This window comes from Poecilia reticulata, linkage group LG10 (genome assembly GCF_000633615.1).
Source record: "Poecilia reticulata strain Guanapo linkage group LG10, Guppy_female_1.0+MT, whole genome shotgun sequence".
In the NCBI taxonomy this organism is placed as follows: Eukaryota; Metazoa; Chordata; class Actinopteri; order Cyprinodontiformes; family Poeciliidae; genus Poecilia; species Poecilia reticulata.
This window is the reverse complement of record NC_024340.1, coordinates 32,246,199-32,259,606: the sequence shown is the minus strand read 5'-3', so window position 1 is coordinate 32,259,606 and position 13,408 is coordinate 32,246,199. Positions and strand designations below refer to the sequence as shown.

General features: G+C 46.7%; 4 protein-coding genes across 6 annotated transcripts in view; 2 read left to right on the top strand and 2 right to left on the bottom strand.

Moving 5' to 3' along the window:
• rnf4 (ring finger protein 4) overlaps positions 1-2,005 on the bottom strand; it is an 8,943-nt gene extending 6,938 nt beyond the window's left edge. Inside the window, exon 1 of the mRNA XM_008420988.1 lies at positions 1,827-2,005. The gene's annotated coding sequence lies outside the window, so the exon portion shown is untranslated. The remainder of the gene's footprint in view (positions 1-1,826) is intronic.
• Positions 2,006-2,867: 862 nt separating this feature from the next.
• Positions 2,868-4,650, bottom strand: selenot2 (selenoprotein T, 2). The gene is made up of 5 exons (XM_008420986.2): positions 4,435-4,650; positions 3,883-3,993; positions 3,634-3,760; positions 3,482-3,569; positions 2,868-3,419 (listed from the first exon to the last, which is right to left on the bottom strand). Exons 1-5 carry the CDS (start codon positions 4,617-4,619, stop codon positions 3,298-3,300), a joined length of 633 nt encoding a protein of 210 aa, XP_008419208.2. The 5' UTR covers positions 4,620-4,650; the 3' UTR covers positions 2,868-3,297.
• Positions 4,587-9,050, top strand: cox18 (cytochrome c oxidase assembly factor COX18). Of its 3 annotated transcripts, XM_008420985.1 has the most exons (8): positions 4,587-4,676; positions 4,974-5,077; positions 5,248-5,474; positions 5,644-5,744; positions 8,086-8,240; positions 8,312-8,427; positions 8,504-8,611; positions 8,706-9,050. In XM_008420985.1, exons 2-8 carry the CDS (start codon positions 5,053-5,055, stop codon positions 8,865-8,867), a joined length of 894 nt encoding a protein of 297 aa, XP_008419207.1. In that variant the 5' UTR covers positions 4,587-4,676; positions 4,974-5,052; the 3' UTR covers positions 8,868-9,050. The 3 variants fall into 3 exon arrangements, with proteins under 3 accessions (XP_008419207.1, XP_008419205.1, XP_008419206.1); XM_008420983.1 differs by having other exon boundaries at positions 4,974-5,474; XM_008420984.2 differs by lacking the exon at positions 4,587-4,676 and having other exon boundaries at positions 4,878-5,474.
• Positions 9,051-9,146: 96 nt separating this feature from the next.
• The window catches only part of igfbp7 (insulin-like growth factor binding protein 7), a 7,245-nt gene continuing 2,983 nt past the window's right edge, over positions 9,147-13,408 (top strand). Inside the window, exons 1-4 of the mRNA XM_008420982.2 lie at positions 9,147-9,777; positions 10,358-10,467; positions 10,544-10,651; positions 10,764-10,890. Of these exons, the coding sequence (XP_008419204.1) occupies positions 9,279-9,777; positions 10,358-10,467; positions 10,544-10,651; positions 10,764-10,890 (844 nt within the window). The 5' untranslated portion in view covers positions 9,147-9,278. The remainder of the gene's footprint in view (positions 9,778-10,357; positions 10,468-10,543; positions 10,652-10,763; positions 10,891-13,408) is intronic.

Here is a 13,408-nt window from a genome sequence, read left to right as displayed (position 1 = left end):
CTGCACTGCCGCACCATGCAGCAGTGCAGCTGGCTCCATGTTGTAAAAGTTTTTTATTATTCTGCAGAAGTTTGGTCCAAATCCAGACATGTGTAAAACCTTGAAAACAAACTGATGCTCCAACATGTCAAAGGTTTGGTAGAAGGAAACAGATGAAGCCTTTTTCCTCAATCAGGTACCTGAACTCAGGTAAATCCTGTCTGATGTCATCGTGTTCAGATCTTTTAGAGATGAAACCTGTCTGTCTCCAGTCTGTCTGTGTAGATGTACGTCAGTAGTGTGATCACAGTTCAGAAGGTGATGGACGTCGTCTAGAACCCGTCCGTCTCTTCCTGGTTGGGGTTTCGGGGTGATAACGTCCTGCTTCATGCTGGGAGGAACTCAATTTGTAACCAATCCCAAATTATTTGGGGTCATTTGTTGTATTCCCCTTTTTGCACTCATTGCATTTATGTCATTTTATTTTGTATAATATATAATTGACTTCCTGTTTTTAACTTGATGCTTTTATTTTGATAAGACAGCTTCTTTCGACATATATCAGACCAGCAGCTGAACAGCAGAGTCATAAAATGTATTTCCTTATTAGCGGCACAAGGTACGTTTATTTGTAAATTAGGACATTTCTTTTATTGATTGATTGGAATTATAAATTTGCTGTATTGTATAAGAATACTGGTTAGGTTTTTGAATAAGAGTCGATATTTTAGTAGTGAACTTTATGTTCTAGTTTGTAAGAGCATCGTCGTTTGTAGCCAACACTGTCATGCAGCTGTTACGGTGAAACCGTTTACTCCCATTAAACCTGGTCATCAGTAACGCCAAAATCCTTCATTTGAGGGGGGTCTGCTAAAGAAAGATCACATAACATCTTCAAATACCTGGAATATCAGATAATCCCAGAAATGTCTGTTAGATTGGCAGTAAGGCCATCAGTTTCAGGCACATGGTGACTCCAGCAGAACGTCTGGGGTTGAAAAACAGGAGCAGTAAAGGTTTTGACAAAAGCTGCTCATTTCTTTTGCAGTTAGAGTTTGGTCTGTACATTCATTGTTAATAAGGGATTTAATGTGTTTTTTAACTGGCTCCTCGTTTCCAGTCTGCAGAAGTAGAAACTGGTTTTACCTCCATTTTGCTCTGGATCTGATGAAAACTCATTTCTTTTATAGATCGAGTCTCAGGAGGTTATTTTTGTCTGCATCAGTCAGTGTCTGTTTAACACATAATAGGTTTGATCATTTACTAACATTACGTATTACAGGAGAGTTTTTTTCTGAGGTTTTTGATAAAATGGATTGAATAAGCCCGTATCCTATATTTTAAATATTCTCATTTTTTGGTGTAGGTTACTGAATCATCTCCGATCATCGACTGTTAACCACTTCCTGGTCCATCCACGTCATCCAGGCCTCGACCAATCACGGTTCAGATCCAAACGAGAACCTCTCAGTGTAAATACTGGTTTATATTTCATTCCAATTCTTTGTTGTTTGATAGATTTTATTGTAGCGTCACCGTGTGCCATAAAAGACTGATAATTAGGTTCATATCCACAGAACCAGACGGCTCTTTCCGCCCAAACGGAATTTTAAACAATTTATCTGCAGAGTTTAAATCAGGCTCCTTCGCAGCCACCTAAACACAAAACAATCCAACACCACTGTGTGTCAAACACCTAAAACATGACCAGGTAGCCGGCATGTGGCCGGACCGGCTCCGGAACCAGGACCTAGCAGCAGCTGTCGCTGCGTCAGAGCAGTTTCAGTTTCCCGCAGAAGCATTTTTCGCCACAACACCGCTGTTAGCAGTTAGCCTTCCCGACTCACCGCCAGCAGCTCCTCCAGGTGTGTTCCGGGACCCACTGGCACCTGGAGACAGATCCTTCTCAGAATGGATCACTGCAGTCCGGATTACTTTGGTTCCGATCAGGAGACTAGGAAAAGCTCGGGCTCCGTCCCTTTGAATCTGACACTAACGGCAGCTTCCTCTCTTGTTCTGTTGCAGCGGAAGTTGTTTGCAGGTGTTCGAGGCCTCATCAGCGCCCTCTGCAGGATGGAAGCTAACCAGGCAAACTTGTTAAAGTTTGACTCGGCATCAAGGCCGAACCTTTCTGTAAATCCTAAAAAGTTTCACATTATGTTTGATTCTGTAACTAACTAAATATAGAAACTCTAGAAATGACGTTGATGATGAAGGTAAGGCCTCGTTTCCGTTGGTGAAGCGGAAGAAAAACAAATGATCCGTTTCTCCGATTCACTGAGGAACGTTCACTGCAGACACTTCATCAGAAACGTTTATTAAACATGACAGATGTCTTCTTTAAACGGATCAATATATGACAACATATCTTAAAACAAAGTTTTTCCAAATGCTTCCAGAATCATTTATTCTGAAATTGTCACATTAGAAGAAAATTTAGCAAAAGATTTGTATAATTTTAATGTAGTTATTAGAAATACAATTAATGTATTATTAGTGCCTTAGAGGAACCAATATTCCTCTGAGGGATATTAGTTATTAGTTTTAAATATGAATGCAGGCAGAAAAACGGGAATTAAAATTATATCAAGCAAATTTCCTATTCTCACATTTTTATCATCTTCAATTTTGGAAATAAAACTTTTAATTATTCACCGTTTCCAGGAGAACAAACAAAAATCTGTAAACAAATGAATGAAGGTCAGTAAATGTATTTACCTGGTCATAATATCGGCTTTGTTTTGGTTTTTAACGGAACGATTCGGCCAATTGATCTCAGTTTCACTTGGTTTTACGCTGGTCTTTAAACGCATCATGGACAGTCTGGATTACTTTATCTGTCGTCATGGTAACAAACCGAAACCTGCCAAGCAGGACACAGAAGAAACTTTTCTTTAAGACGTTTTATTTGAGCTGAAGTGAACAATCCATCAGCTGATCGTTAAGATTGTTGTGATCAGCTTCCTGTTTTCACAATAAAAGCTCAAACTTTAAATAAAACAAAAGATGATTGTTGGAAGAAAATAACCGGTCCAGTGGTACCAGAACCGGCCGACTGGATCCATAAACCAAGAACATAAAAAATGACAACAGAGGAACAGAGAACGAGGGGTCATGTGACCGTCGTCCACGAAAGCTGCTGGCCCGGTGCATCATGGGAGTCAGCATGGAGGCGGAGACATCCGGCGCAGCCCGGCAGATCCGCTTTAAGGCCGCGCCTTCATGAACGCCAACAACTGAACGTCCCACTGAGCCTGAACGCAGCACGGCTCAGGTACAGGTCAGAGGTCAGATGATCCAGGAGAAGGAGGCGCGGCTCTAAGCGGAGGTGAAGGTGACGCGGTCGGCCTGGTTCATCTTCAGGTGAGTGTCGAGGATCCGGAACATTTCCTGGATGTTCGGAACGTAACCCGACTGCAGCTTGGACCACACGGGAACGTCTAGGGAAGACAAACAGCGTTACACCAGGAAGCTGCACGGCTCTGCACCAATCAGGACTCACCGTTCAGCGTGACCTCGAAGGCTCCCGTAGACAGGAAGTGAGTCTCCATCATGTTACTGATGAAGAAGGCCATCAGACACGAGAAGATCTGGAAACAGGAAACGCCATCGTCAGCATCTGTTGCTACGGCAACAGCACAGCAGGTCTGGTACCTTGTTGTTCTGAGTCCAGGTCCAAACTGCAGGTGTGCCGGTACCGAGGAGCGGGAAAGGGTTCTGACCGCTGATGATGAGGAGGATGGAGACGAGCTTCAGGTAGGAGACCAGGTTACCAATGAGCCTGAGGAAGAGGATGGGTTCAGGATGAAGGTTCCGGAACCAGAACCAGAACCGGAACCGGAACCAGAGTCGGGACCAGAACCAGAACCAGAGCCAGAGCCGGGACCAGAACTTCAGTCTCACCTGTTGAGCGGGGTCGGGGGGTAGTTCTCCCCCTGGATGCGGATGTCTGGATACACCTGGCTGATGGCCTGGGAGTATTCCTGGAAAACTTTACTGTAGCCTCAGGAGATGCTGGACACACACACACACACACACACACACACACACACACACACACACACACAACCAGATTATAATCTGCTTCATGTCTGAACAGGAAGCTGCTGGAACATACAGAAAATATGTTAAACTGATTCTGTGTTCTTCATAAATTTATTTGTTGGACATAATTGATAACTATGAGTGAACGTCCTGGTGACTAAATACTTATTTATATCAAAGACCCATTCATATTCATACAGTTATTATTCAAATGCCATTTTAAACCAGGAAACTTAGGACAAAAAAAATCACATAATTAAAAACATATAAGAAGAATAACAATCCCTTTGATGAGTCTAATCTTCAGGTTTGACATGGTAGCCATAATCTCTCTTCATCTCCGAGGAAATCCACTTCAGAACGTTACGCGTGACGTCATGGCGCTAGTTGCTAGCCTGCATGCTAACTCACCAGTAGCGGAACTGGAGCACTGGGCCGGAGTACAGCGCCGCTTTGGGGGGTTTCCCGCTCACCGGTTCGGTTTCTGCAAAGACGCCGGTTCTGTGGTCCGACCGGCCCACATAAATATCCCGTAAGGTGAGGGCTGTGAAGAGCAGCAGAGCCACGAGCAGACCACCCGAACCGAACTCCGCCATGACTACCGTCTTCCTCAGGGGAACTTCCGCTGAAGACCTTCACAATAAAAGGAGAAGGTAATTAGTTTACCCGCTTTATCCAGAGATAAAATGGTAATGCCGAGTAAATAAGCCACCCAGTTTCTGTTCCCAGCATTGTCCACGTATATCCGCTCGTGAAGTTTAATTCCTTCAAATGATTTCACGCGCTGTCATCATAGCCACTGCATGCTTTTATTGTGAAGAGAAAAGGTTGCTTCCTGTGAGCTGCCGTCAAAACAGCTTATTAGTATTTGAACTGTCTTTTTTGTTTAAGATATTTTTGTATTTTTGTTTTTTTATTTCGATTTTATTTTTGTCGTTTTTGTTTTTCAGGATCGTCTACGTCATACCTCCGCGCCGCATTGGTCGGTGACGTCATGTTTGAGTGACGCTCGTTCAGTTATGGGCTGCTATGAAACAGACTGCTTCTGATGAAGGTGAGGAAAAGGAGTTTTCTTAGCTTTAAAGGACACGTGGGCGCTTTAAAGTCACGTGGTCACCATGCTCACCGTGGGGGGGCTGGTGAGGTGCAGAGTCCTGCAGCCACGTGCACGTGACGTCCTGAGCAGGTGGGCTTCTCCTGTCCTTCCCCTCACCTGTACAACAGAGTCTGGCGTGAGGCCGGCGTCTGGGGTGGGAGGAGCCAGCGCCGCAGGTGGATGGTACGGCAGCCTGTCAGACTCCGCTCCAGTTCACCTGTGTGAGAACTTCCTGGTCAGTGCGCACCAGGTGAGCGGGTTGCCATGGTGGCTGAGCATCGCTATGGCAACAGCATCCATCAGGACCTGCATCACCCTGCCGCTGGCCGCCTACCAGCTGATCATCATTGCCAAGGTAGGTGGAGTTCAGTTTAACGTCATCAGGGTCAATTTACAGCACCAGTTACCATAGCAACAGAGCTGCATAAAACAGGGACCAGCTGTGGACTAGATTAACGTTGACCCATGACCTCAGGTCACATGCTTCCTGTGATGGTAACCATAGCAACCCTCGTGTGCTGAAGGTGGAGGCGCTGCAGGCGGAGATCTCTGAGCTGGCGAAGAGGCTTCGATTCGAGGTTTCAGTCCGAGGGAGAGAACGAGGCTGGACGGACAAGCAGAGCAGGTGAGGATCGACAGAACCAACCGCCTGGTACCAGGTCCGGGTTCTGGTTCTGATCGGGTTGTTCTGGCAGAACCTGGCTTCTGTTTCACAGCCTGGAACCGTGTCCAATCAGGTGGTTTCCTGCTCATCCTCTCTGGGTTCAGAGGTTCTTTCTTCATGAGCCGAGTTTCCGTCAACGTTTTTCTCTCTGCCCATTTCAAAGTGTCGCATGAGAAAGGTTTGATGGAAATGACAAAAAAATCAGTTTTGCAAAAGTGTTTTTATACTCGCTTGAGGCATTTTCCTTTTTTTTCTAGAAAAGTGTTAATATGTTAAAACGGAGATGGAAACCGGTTTGCTGAACAAGTTCTAACGTAGCAAATGCTGCCATCTGCTGATGGGTCTGAGCCTTACCAGAGGCACCAAACTCCTCCATCTTGGACGGGAGGACACTCTGGACCTCTACTTCCTGCTTCCTACATCCAGGCGTAGCGTCAGCATCTGATGACATCACGCTTTGCGTAGCCTGGATGATTCCAAACCACTAGACAGAAATACTTTGCAGCTTCTTTAAAGGTTTTCTCAAAATTGAAATGAGTTGCGTAGAAACATGGAGATCTTACACACTCTTCCTTCTCATGCTTCAGATTGTAAAAGTTATTTCTGGAAGAATGGAACCAAAATGAAAAAGTTTAAAGGGCCAGCATCATGTGTTTTCCATTTTATAGCAGAATCCAATAGTTATGTTACCTTGAGTTGTTATAAAATGTTATACGTATCAAATGTGGGATAATATTAATAGAAATGTGTCCTCCTGATTTAACTTCTTGAAATTAGGCCTCTGTTTCTTTAAGAAGCTCCTGCTCTTACTGAAGCTCCACCTTCAGGAAGTCATGTAAACATGGCTCCTCTGTTAACCCTTTAATGTTTTTACTCTGAGCAGCAGCTCCTATAACGAGCTCAGCATCTTTTTGCTAATTGCTGCTGGCTAGTCTGAAGGAGCTGAAGGGGGAGGAGCTGTGGCTGAAGGCGGGGCTAGGTCCACCCAGGCAGCTGAATGGTTGCCATGGAGATTAAAGGACTTCTCAAGCATAATAGAATTCAGGGTTTCCCCCAGAAAACCTGCTGAGCCCGGTGGTCGGTCCACCGGTGGTCGGTCCACCGGCGGTTGGTCCACCGGCGGTTGGTCCACCGGTGGTCTGCCGTGTTTTTGTAGTAAAAGATGTTAAGATGACAGGAAATTTAAAAATATCACTCGGTAATTATACGTTACGAGAAAACATCGCCAGTGAAACACTACTTAAACCCACAACTAGTCTTAAAAACAACAAATAAAAAAATACAATTAAAATGAATATCAATTATTTGCTCTTTTGTTTAATGGAAAATAGGTCAGAGGCTCCATCAGAGCTTCAGGGGCCATAAATGCTGATATTTTAAAACAGACCACAGACACATGAATGTAACATTTGTTTACTGAGATGATCAATGCTGCTAAATCTGATTCCATTTTAGCATACATAAATTAAATTATTTTAAATTGTTTAACATTTAAATGTAAGATTTTAAGGAGCTGGCAAGTTTACTTTGTAAAAGTTCAAAGAACAATATTCATGGATGATTGTTTTGTTACCATAGCAACAAGCGTGAAAGCTCCTCACCAGGCTGAACCTGCATGATCAGGTCAGCGCTGGTTCGTTAACTAATACACCGGCCAACCGGGAACACATAGATAAACTTTATCAGTGCAAGCAGAGCTGGGCGCTGGGCAGTGGGTTGAGTCGGAAAAGCCGCACAAAATTCTTTGTTCACAATATAAATCATTGTCACCGCTCGCTCAACGCACCTCTGAAAACGACTACAAGTTATTCCTGCAGTTCACGTAGAGCTGTGCAACCAGAGCTAACCAGAGTGGTGTTTAAAGTCCTACCTTGATCAAAAACTCTGGAAAGAATCATAATTCCTCACAGGGGGTTAAATATCTATACAGGTCAGCCTGTGTCCAGTTTGAGTGAAAGGAGGCGCTGAGGTCAACTTAATCCAGCTGCAGGTCCGAGGCAACGCGCAGAGGAGCCAGCGGTGTGATTGGTCCGGCTTTAAATGCATAAACTATAAACATCTTTTAGGAATAAATCTCTGAGCAACAGAGACGCTTGCAATCGGCTTAAAAAAGAAAAGAAAAAAAAAATATTTTAAATGATTATTTTCCTAAAAAACATAAACAAAGGCTTAGCCTGGCGGTGGCCTAGCAAAGGATGGCGGGCCACCAGGCCTATAATACACAGGGGAAAACCCTGGAATTGAGGTTGGACCGAGTCCAGAAAGGAACTGGGGTCTGAAAAGGTTCTGGTTCTGTTCACAGGGTCCAGTTCCAAAAGAACCTGCGGCGTCTGGTTTCGCAGCTCTACGTCCGGGACAACTGCCACCCGTTCAAAGCCAGCCTGCTGGTCTGGGTCCAGCTGCCGCTCTGGGTCGGCCTGTCTCTGGCGCTGCGGAACCTCAGCCTGGACCGGCCAGGTAGGGGCTGGGTTCTGGTTCTGGTGGGGTTCTGGTTCTGGTTCTGGTCTGATCTCTGTGTTCCTGTGCAGCGCTGCATGGCGAGCTGGCAGCAGGGGGTGCTCTCTGGTTCCCGGACCTCACGGTACCGGACTCCACCTGGGTCCTGCCGGTCTGCCTGGGCCTCACCAACCTGCTCATCCTGGAGGTCGGTGTGGGGGCGGAGCCAGGCCACCTGTGCCGTGATGTCATCGTGCTGATGTCATCTCCTTCTTCTTCTTCAGGTGTTTTCTCTGCAGAGAGTCGGAGCGTCGCGCTTCCAGCGGCTGGTTCTGAACGGGTTCAGAGGGTTCTCGGTTCTGATGATCCCCATCGCCGCCACTGTCCCATCGGTGAGCTAAACGGGTCAGGATTAGATCTGGATCAGAACCGGGTGTTTTATTTTGAAGAGTTGGAGCTCTCTAACGTCCTGTTTCCTCCTCCCAGTCCCTGGCTCTGTACTGGTTCTGCTCCAGTCTGGTCGGGTTCAGTCACAACCTCCTGCTGCGCTCGCCAACCGTCCGCAGAACCGTTGGGCTGCCGGCGCCGCGGTCCGAAACGCCGTACCGGGACCTGCTGTCAGCCTTCATCAGCAAGTACTGGAGGTAGAACCACCTGGCCGGGTTCTACTGGTACCACATTGGTTCTACTGGTGGTTCTGCTCGGTTCTACAGTGGAACCGGTCCGGAGAACATTCCTGCAGCTTCCTCATCGGTCTTGGTTCTGGTAGAACCGGGCTTCATGTGGGACTCTTTAAATGTTCTGGTGATAATAAAGTTCTGTGGTTCTGTTCGTGTTCGCCTGGTGAACTTCAGGTTCTGGTCAGAACTCTGGGTGCAGATGGGTTTGGGTTCTGGCTGGTGCTGATCAGAACCGGCTTTGTTTTGGGTTCTGGAGTTGAAAATGTTCTGGGAATCTTTATTAAACAATAACAGGAAGAAAACACTCCCAGCTCGGACCGGGACGCTTCCTGTGTCCCAGACTGGGAGTCGGGGTCAAACTGGGATCTGAATGTGAGGAATGTGGGGGCAGAAGTTCTGGTCTGGGTTCGGTTCGGGCTGTGGGCGGGGTCAGCAGCCTCATCAGCTCTCAGTCCAGATCAGACCTCGTAACGAAATGACGTCCCGCCGCCTCTCGCTGCTCCTGCTCCCGCTGCTGGTTCTGGTTCCGGTTCTGCGGGCCGGGCCGGGCTGCGCTCCGTGTGACCCGGCGTTGTGCGCTCCTCTCCCGGCTGCGGGCTGCCCCGCCGGCTCGCTGCGGGACTCCTGCGGCTGCTGCGCGGTGTGCGCGGCGGCGGAGGGCGAGCTGYGCSGCKGCSGCMGYGSGTTGGAGTGCGTCAGGAGCGGCGACGACAAGTGGAGCAAAACCGGCGTGTGCGCGTGCAAGACCAACTACCAGGTGTGCGGATCCGACGGAACCACGTACAGGAGCGGCTGCGCCCTGAAGAGCGCCAGCATGGTGGCGCAGCGGGGCGGCAGGGAGCCAATCAGCGTCCAGAACAAAGGCCGCTGCGCCTCAGGTGAGACGGACCTCAGGTGTCATGTCAGTGTTCTGGTTTTTAAAAGATTAAAGTGAAAAAAATATTACAAACAACTTTTAAAGCAGCAAAAAAAAATATATTTTTTCTAAACTAAGAAACCCGTAAGTACAGTAAGTATAGATCGTCAATAAATTGTTCAATAATTCAGAATATCAATGAAACGTTCACGCGCCTGCTTTTATTATTATTATTATTATTATTATTATTATTATTATTATTATTGAACTGTTTTTTGCAGCTCAGGTTGTTAATCTGCTGTAATCCCGTTGGGATTTTTATCCAACTGGAGGAATCCTGTTCATCCAGATGTTTCTCCAATCCACCTGTCCATTCCAGCCCTCAGGTCCGGTCCGGTCCGGTCCGGTCCGGTCCGGTGGTTCTGGGCCTACTGTACCTCCGTCTGGCTCGGCTTCTCTCTGATAACCTCTTTTATTCCGAGCCAGATTAGCGGCTCACTGAGGCGCTCAGAACATTCCTCCCGGGTCACTGGTCCGGCAAGATGGGTCGGTTCTGGTTGGGTTCTGTTCGGGTTCTGTCCTAACCCGATCTCTGTCTGCAGCTCCCTCCATAGTGACGCCTCCAGGCCAGGTGTTCAACCTCAGCGGCTCCCAGGTGTTCCTGAGCTGCGAGGCGGTGGGCGTGCCCACACCTGTCCTCACCTGGAGGAAGGTGAGGCGCTTCACACTGACCTGTCTGGACTGATGATGATGATGATGATGATGGTGATGACGTTGATGATTCCCAGGTGCTTGGCGGCAGAAAGAGGGCGGAGCTTCTACCTGGCGATCGGGACAACCTGGCCGTCCAGACCCGAGGCGGACCAGAGAAGCACCAAGTGACGGGCTGGGTTCTGGTCAGTGACCTCAGGTTGACCCCTATAGGGTCAGCGGCAGGTGGACCCCTGGTGTTCCTCTGGTGATGTCATCGCCCTACTGGACCAATCAGATCTGTGGCTCTCCCCTCAGATCTCCCCGCTGACTGAAGAAGAAGAAGGATCCTACAAGTGTCACGCCGCCAACTCCAGAGGCGAAGCGTCGGCCATCGGAGCCGTCCACCTGGTCCGGTCCGTCGATGACATCATCTACAAGACAGGTAAGCAGAGCTCTGACATCATCGTCTACAGACTGACACAACCAGTCAGTGTCATGGTAACACGCCTGCTTCACATCAACCAATCACCTTGATCCTGATCGGTTGATCCTCGTTGATCGATTGAGGTTAATCGATCAACAGAACCAAACCATAAATGTGTTTCTTTTTTTCCTGCTGCAGTTTAATCTCAACCAGATAATCCATGAACAGATGGATCTCTGAAGAAATTAACCAAACACAACCAATCAGTCAGGAGGAGGGGCTTAGCGCTGTCAATCAACGTTGTGAACACGCTGCTAAATGTGCTAATGGCAGAGAAGCAGCTCACTGTTATAGGGAATCTGCTGTCATTGGTGGCTATGCTAATTAGCCTAGCTGTAAATCCGTGTCTATTTGGGGAGGCCAGCTCCAGGCCTGGAGGGCCTCCTGCAACTTTTAGATGGTCTCTACTTCAACACACCTGAGTCAAATACTGAGGTCGTTAGCAGAACCTGCCTGCACTGAGGAGGGGATTCAGCTGTTGGATCCAGGTGTGTTGGACCAGGGAGACGTCTAAGAGCTGCAGGACTCCGGGCCTCCAGAACCAGGACTGCCCAGCCCTGATCTAGAGGCTAAAGGTGAACATGAAGGTTGGTTGTTGTCTGAGCTGCTGGAAAACAGAAACCAGAAGGATTTCCTGTTCTACTCTAGAGGTGAACGCCCCCTAGTGGAGGATGGAGGCATTACCAATCGATATCAGAACAGACTCAGTCGCTGATCAGTTTCCCTGAATAGAACAACTCAAACATTAATACAACATGAAAAATGATTTCAACAATTTCCCTACTGTGTTTTCACTTATATGAGTTAATATTGATTGTAAACCTTTTTCTACTGTACTGTAAGAAATCAACTGAACAGAGTCTTTTAGTTCTGAACTGGGGGAATAAGAACCGTATTTTCTGCACTATAAGGCGCCTAAAAACCTTCAGTTTCCTCAGAAGCCTTATAACCCGGTGCTCCTTCTATATGGACCAACATGGAGCCACTACAGGTCCAGCAGCTACGGTAAGCAGCCGCTGACTTCATTTTCCCTGTAGAAGAAGAAGCGCGCGGTGCATGCTGGGATAGCTGTCAGAACGCTGGTTTGTTAATAAAGTTTGACTGACCCATCTACCTACCGACCTGATGATCAGGTCGTCTGCAGGTCATTCAGCACCAGGTTCTCCACCAACATGCTGAACGGTSACCATCGTCCGGCCCAGAAGCCTCTCCTCTCCTCGCCGACCCGAGTCGGACTGTTTTGTTGACATTCCCTTTAGTGCAGCTCCATCTAGTGGATGCATGACGAAACTCCAGCCTCTCCTGTAGCGTCTGTTCTATGGGCCTTATAGTGCAGAAAATACTGTAATAATAATAATAATTAACCAAACTAGCTTCAAAAATACCCAAATAAATAAATAAAATAAAGCAGTAGTGCAGACAGGCTGTTGCGTTCAGGCTGAATGTAACTAATAAAGTAACTTGTAATCTGACTTAATTTTAAATGACGTAATCAGTGAAGGTTTTGACTTTTGGTTGATCTTTTAACTGTTAACTGCTACTGCAGTTGTCTGTCATTTTACTGTTTTGTGTTGTTGGATGTTGTTTTTTTAATGATTTATGGAAAAAGGATGTTTTGTTTAGTTTTTCTTTGTTTTGAGGAATTAACTGTTTTAAACTAGGATCACATGTAAAAAAATAAAATAAGGAATTCTGAGGAATGCTGGCGGAGCTGAAGCCACATTGTGAAGACTGATTTACTGTTTCATACTAGTGCAGTGAAGCAGGAGACAACCGAGCGAGGATTACTTCCAGATAATATATTAGTAATACTAATGTGTTAAGTTAAAACTGCATTCATGACAAAGGGGATACCTAAGTATAGTTTTCTTTTCTTTCTAAGTGTTATAACAAAACATTGGATGTTTTCTACCAGTTACCTGCTGAATAACGTGGTAGTTTCCGTCCATCAGTTTGATCCAACTGGAGGTCAGGTTGGCTGCAGTTCATGATCCATTCCTTGCGTTATTCCAGACTCCTTTTTAGTTTTGGAAATGTAATCAATTGTATTCCGCCCTCTACACTTTCTGGGTAACGGCAGTCGGGATTGTTCCCCACTGACAACTTTGACCGTGATCATCTATTATTTTCCTCAAAATGTCTCTGACTACTGCATGTTTTCTATGACAGATACTGTCAAAATTGTCAGAGTACATGTCCTTTCAACGCTGATTGGTCAGTTGCTGACAAATGCCCGGACGGGTCTCCAGTTCCTTGCAGTGGCTAATATTAGCTTCTGCTAATGATTTGCTGTTAATTAAGTTCTCCAAAGCCAGAGAACATTAGTGCCACATTCTACCTACATGTCAATGAATTTTATGAAATATTGAATCTTTTGGCCAGCCTCCTGCAGAGTATTCACTCTGCGTTGCTCAGGCTCCAAATCAGGAAGTCAAGCGCAGAAGATCAACTCAGACGGTCCTGGACAGGAAGCTGT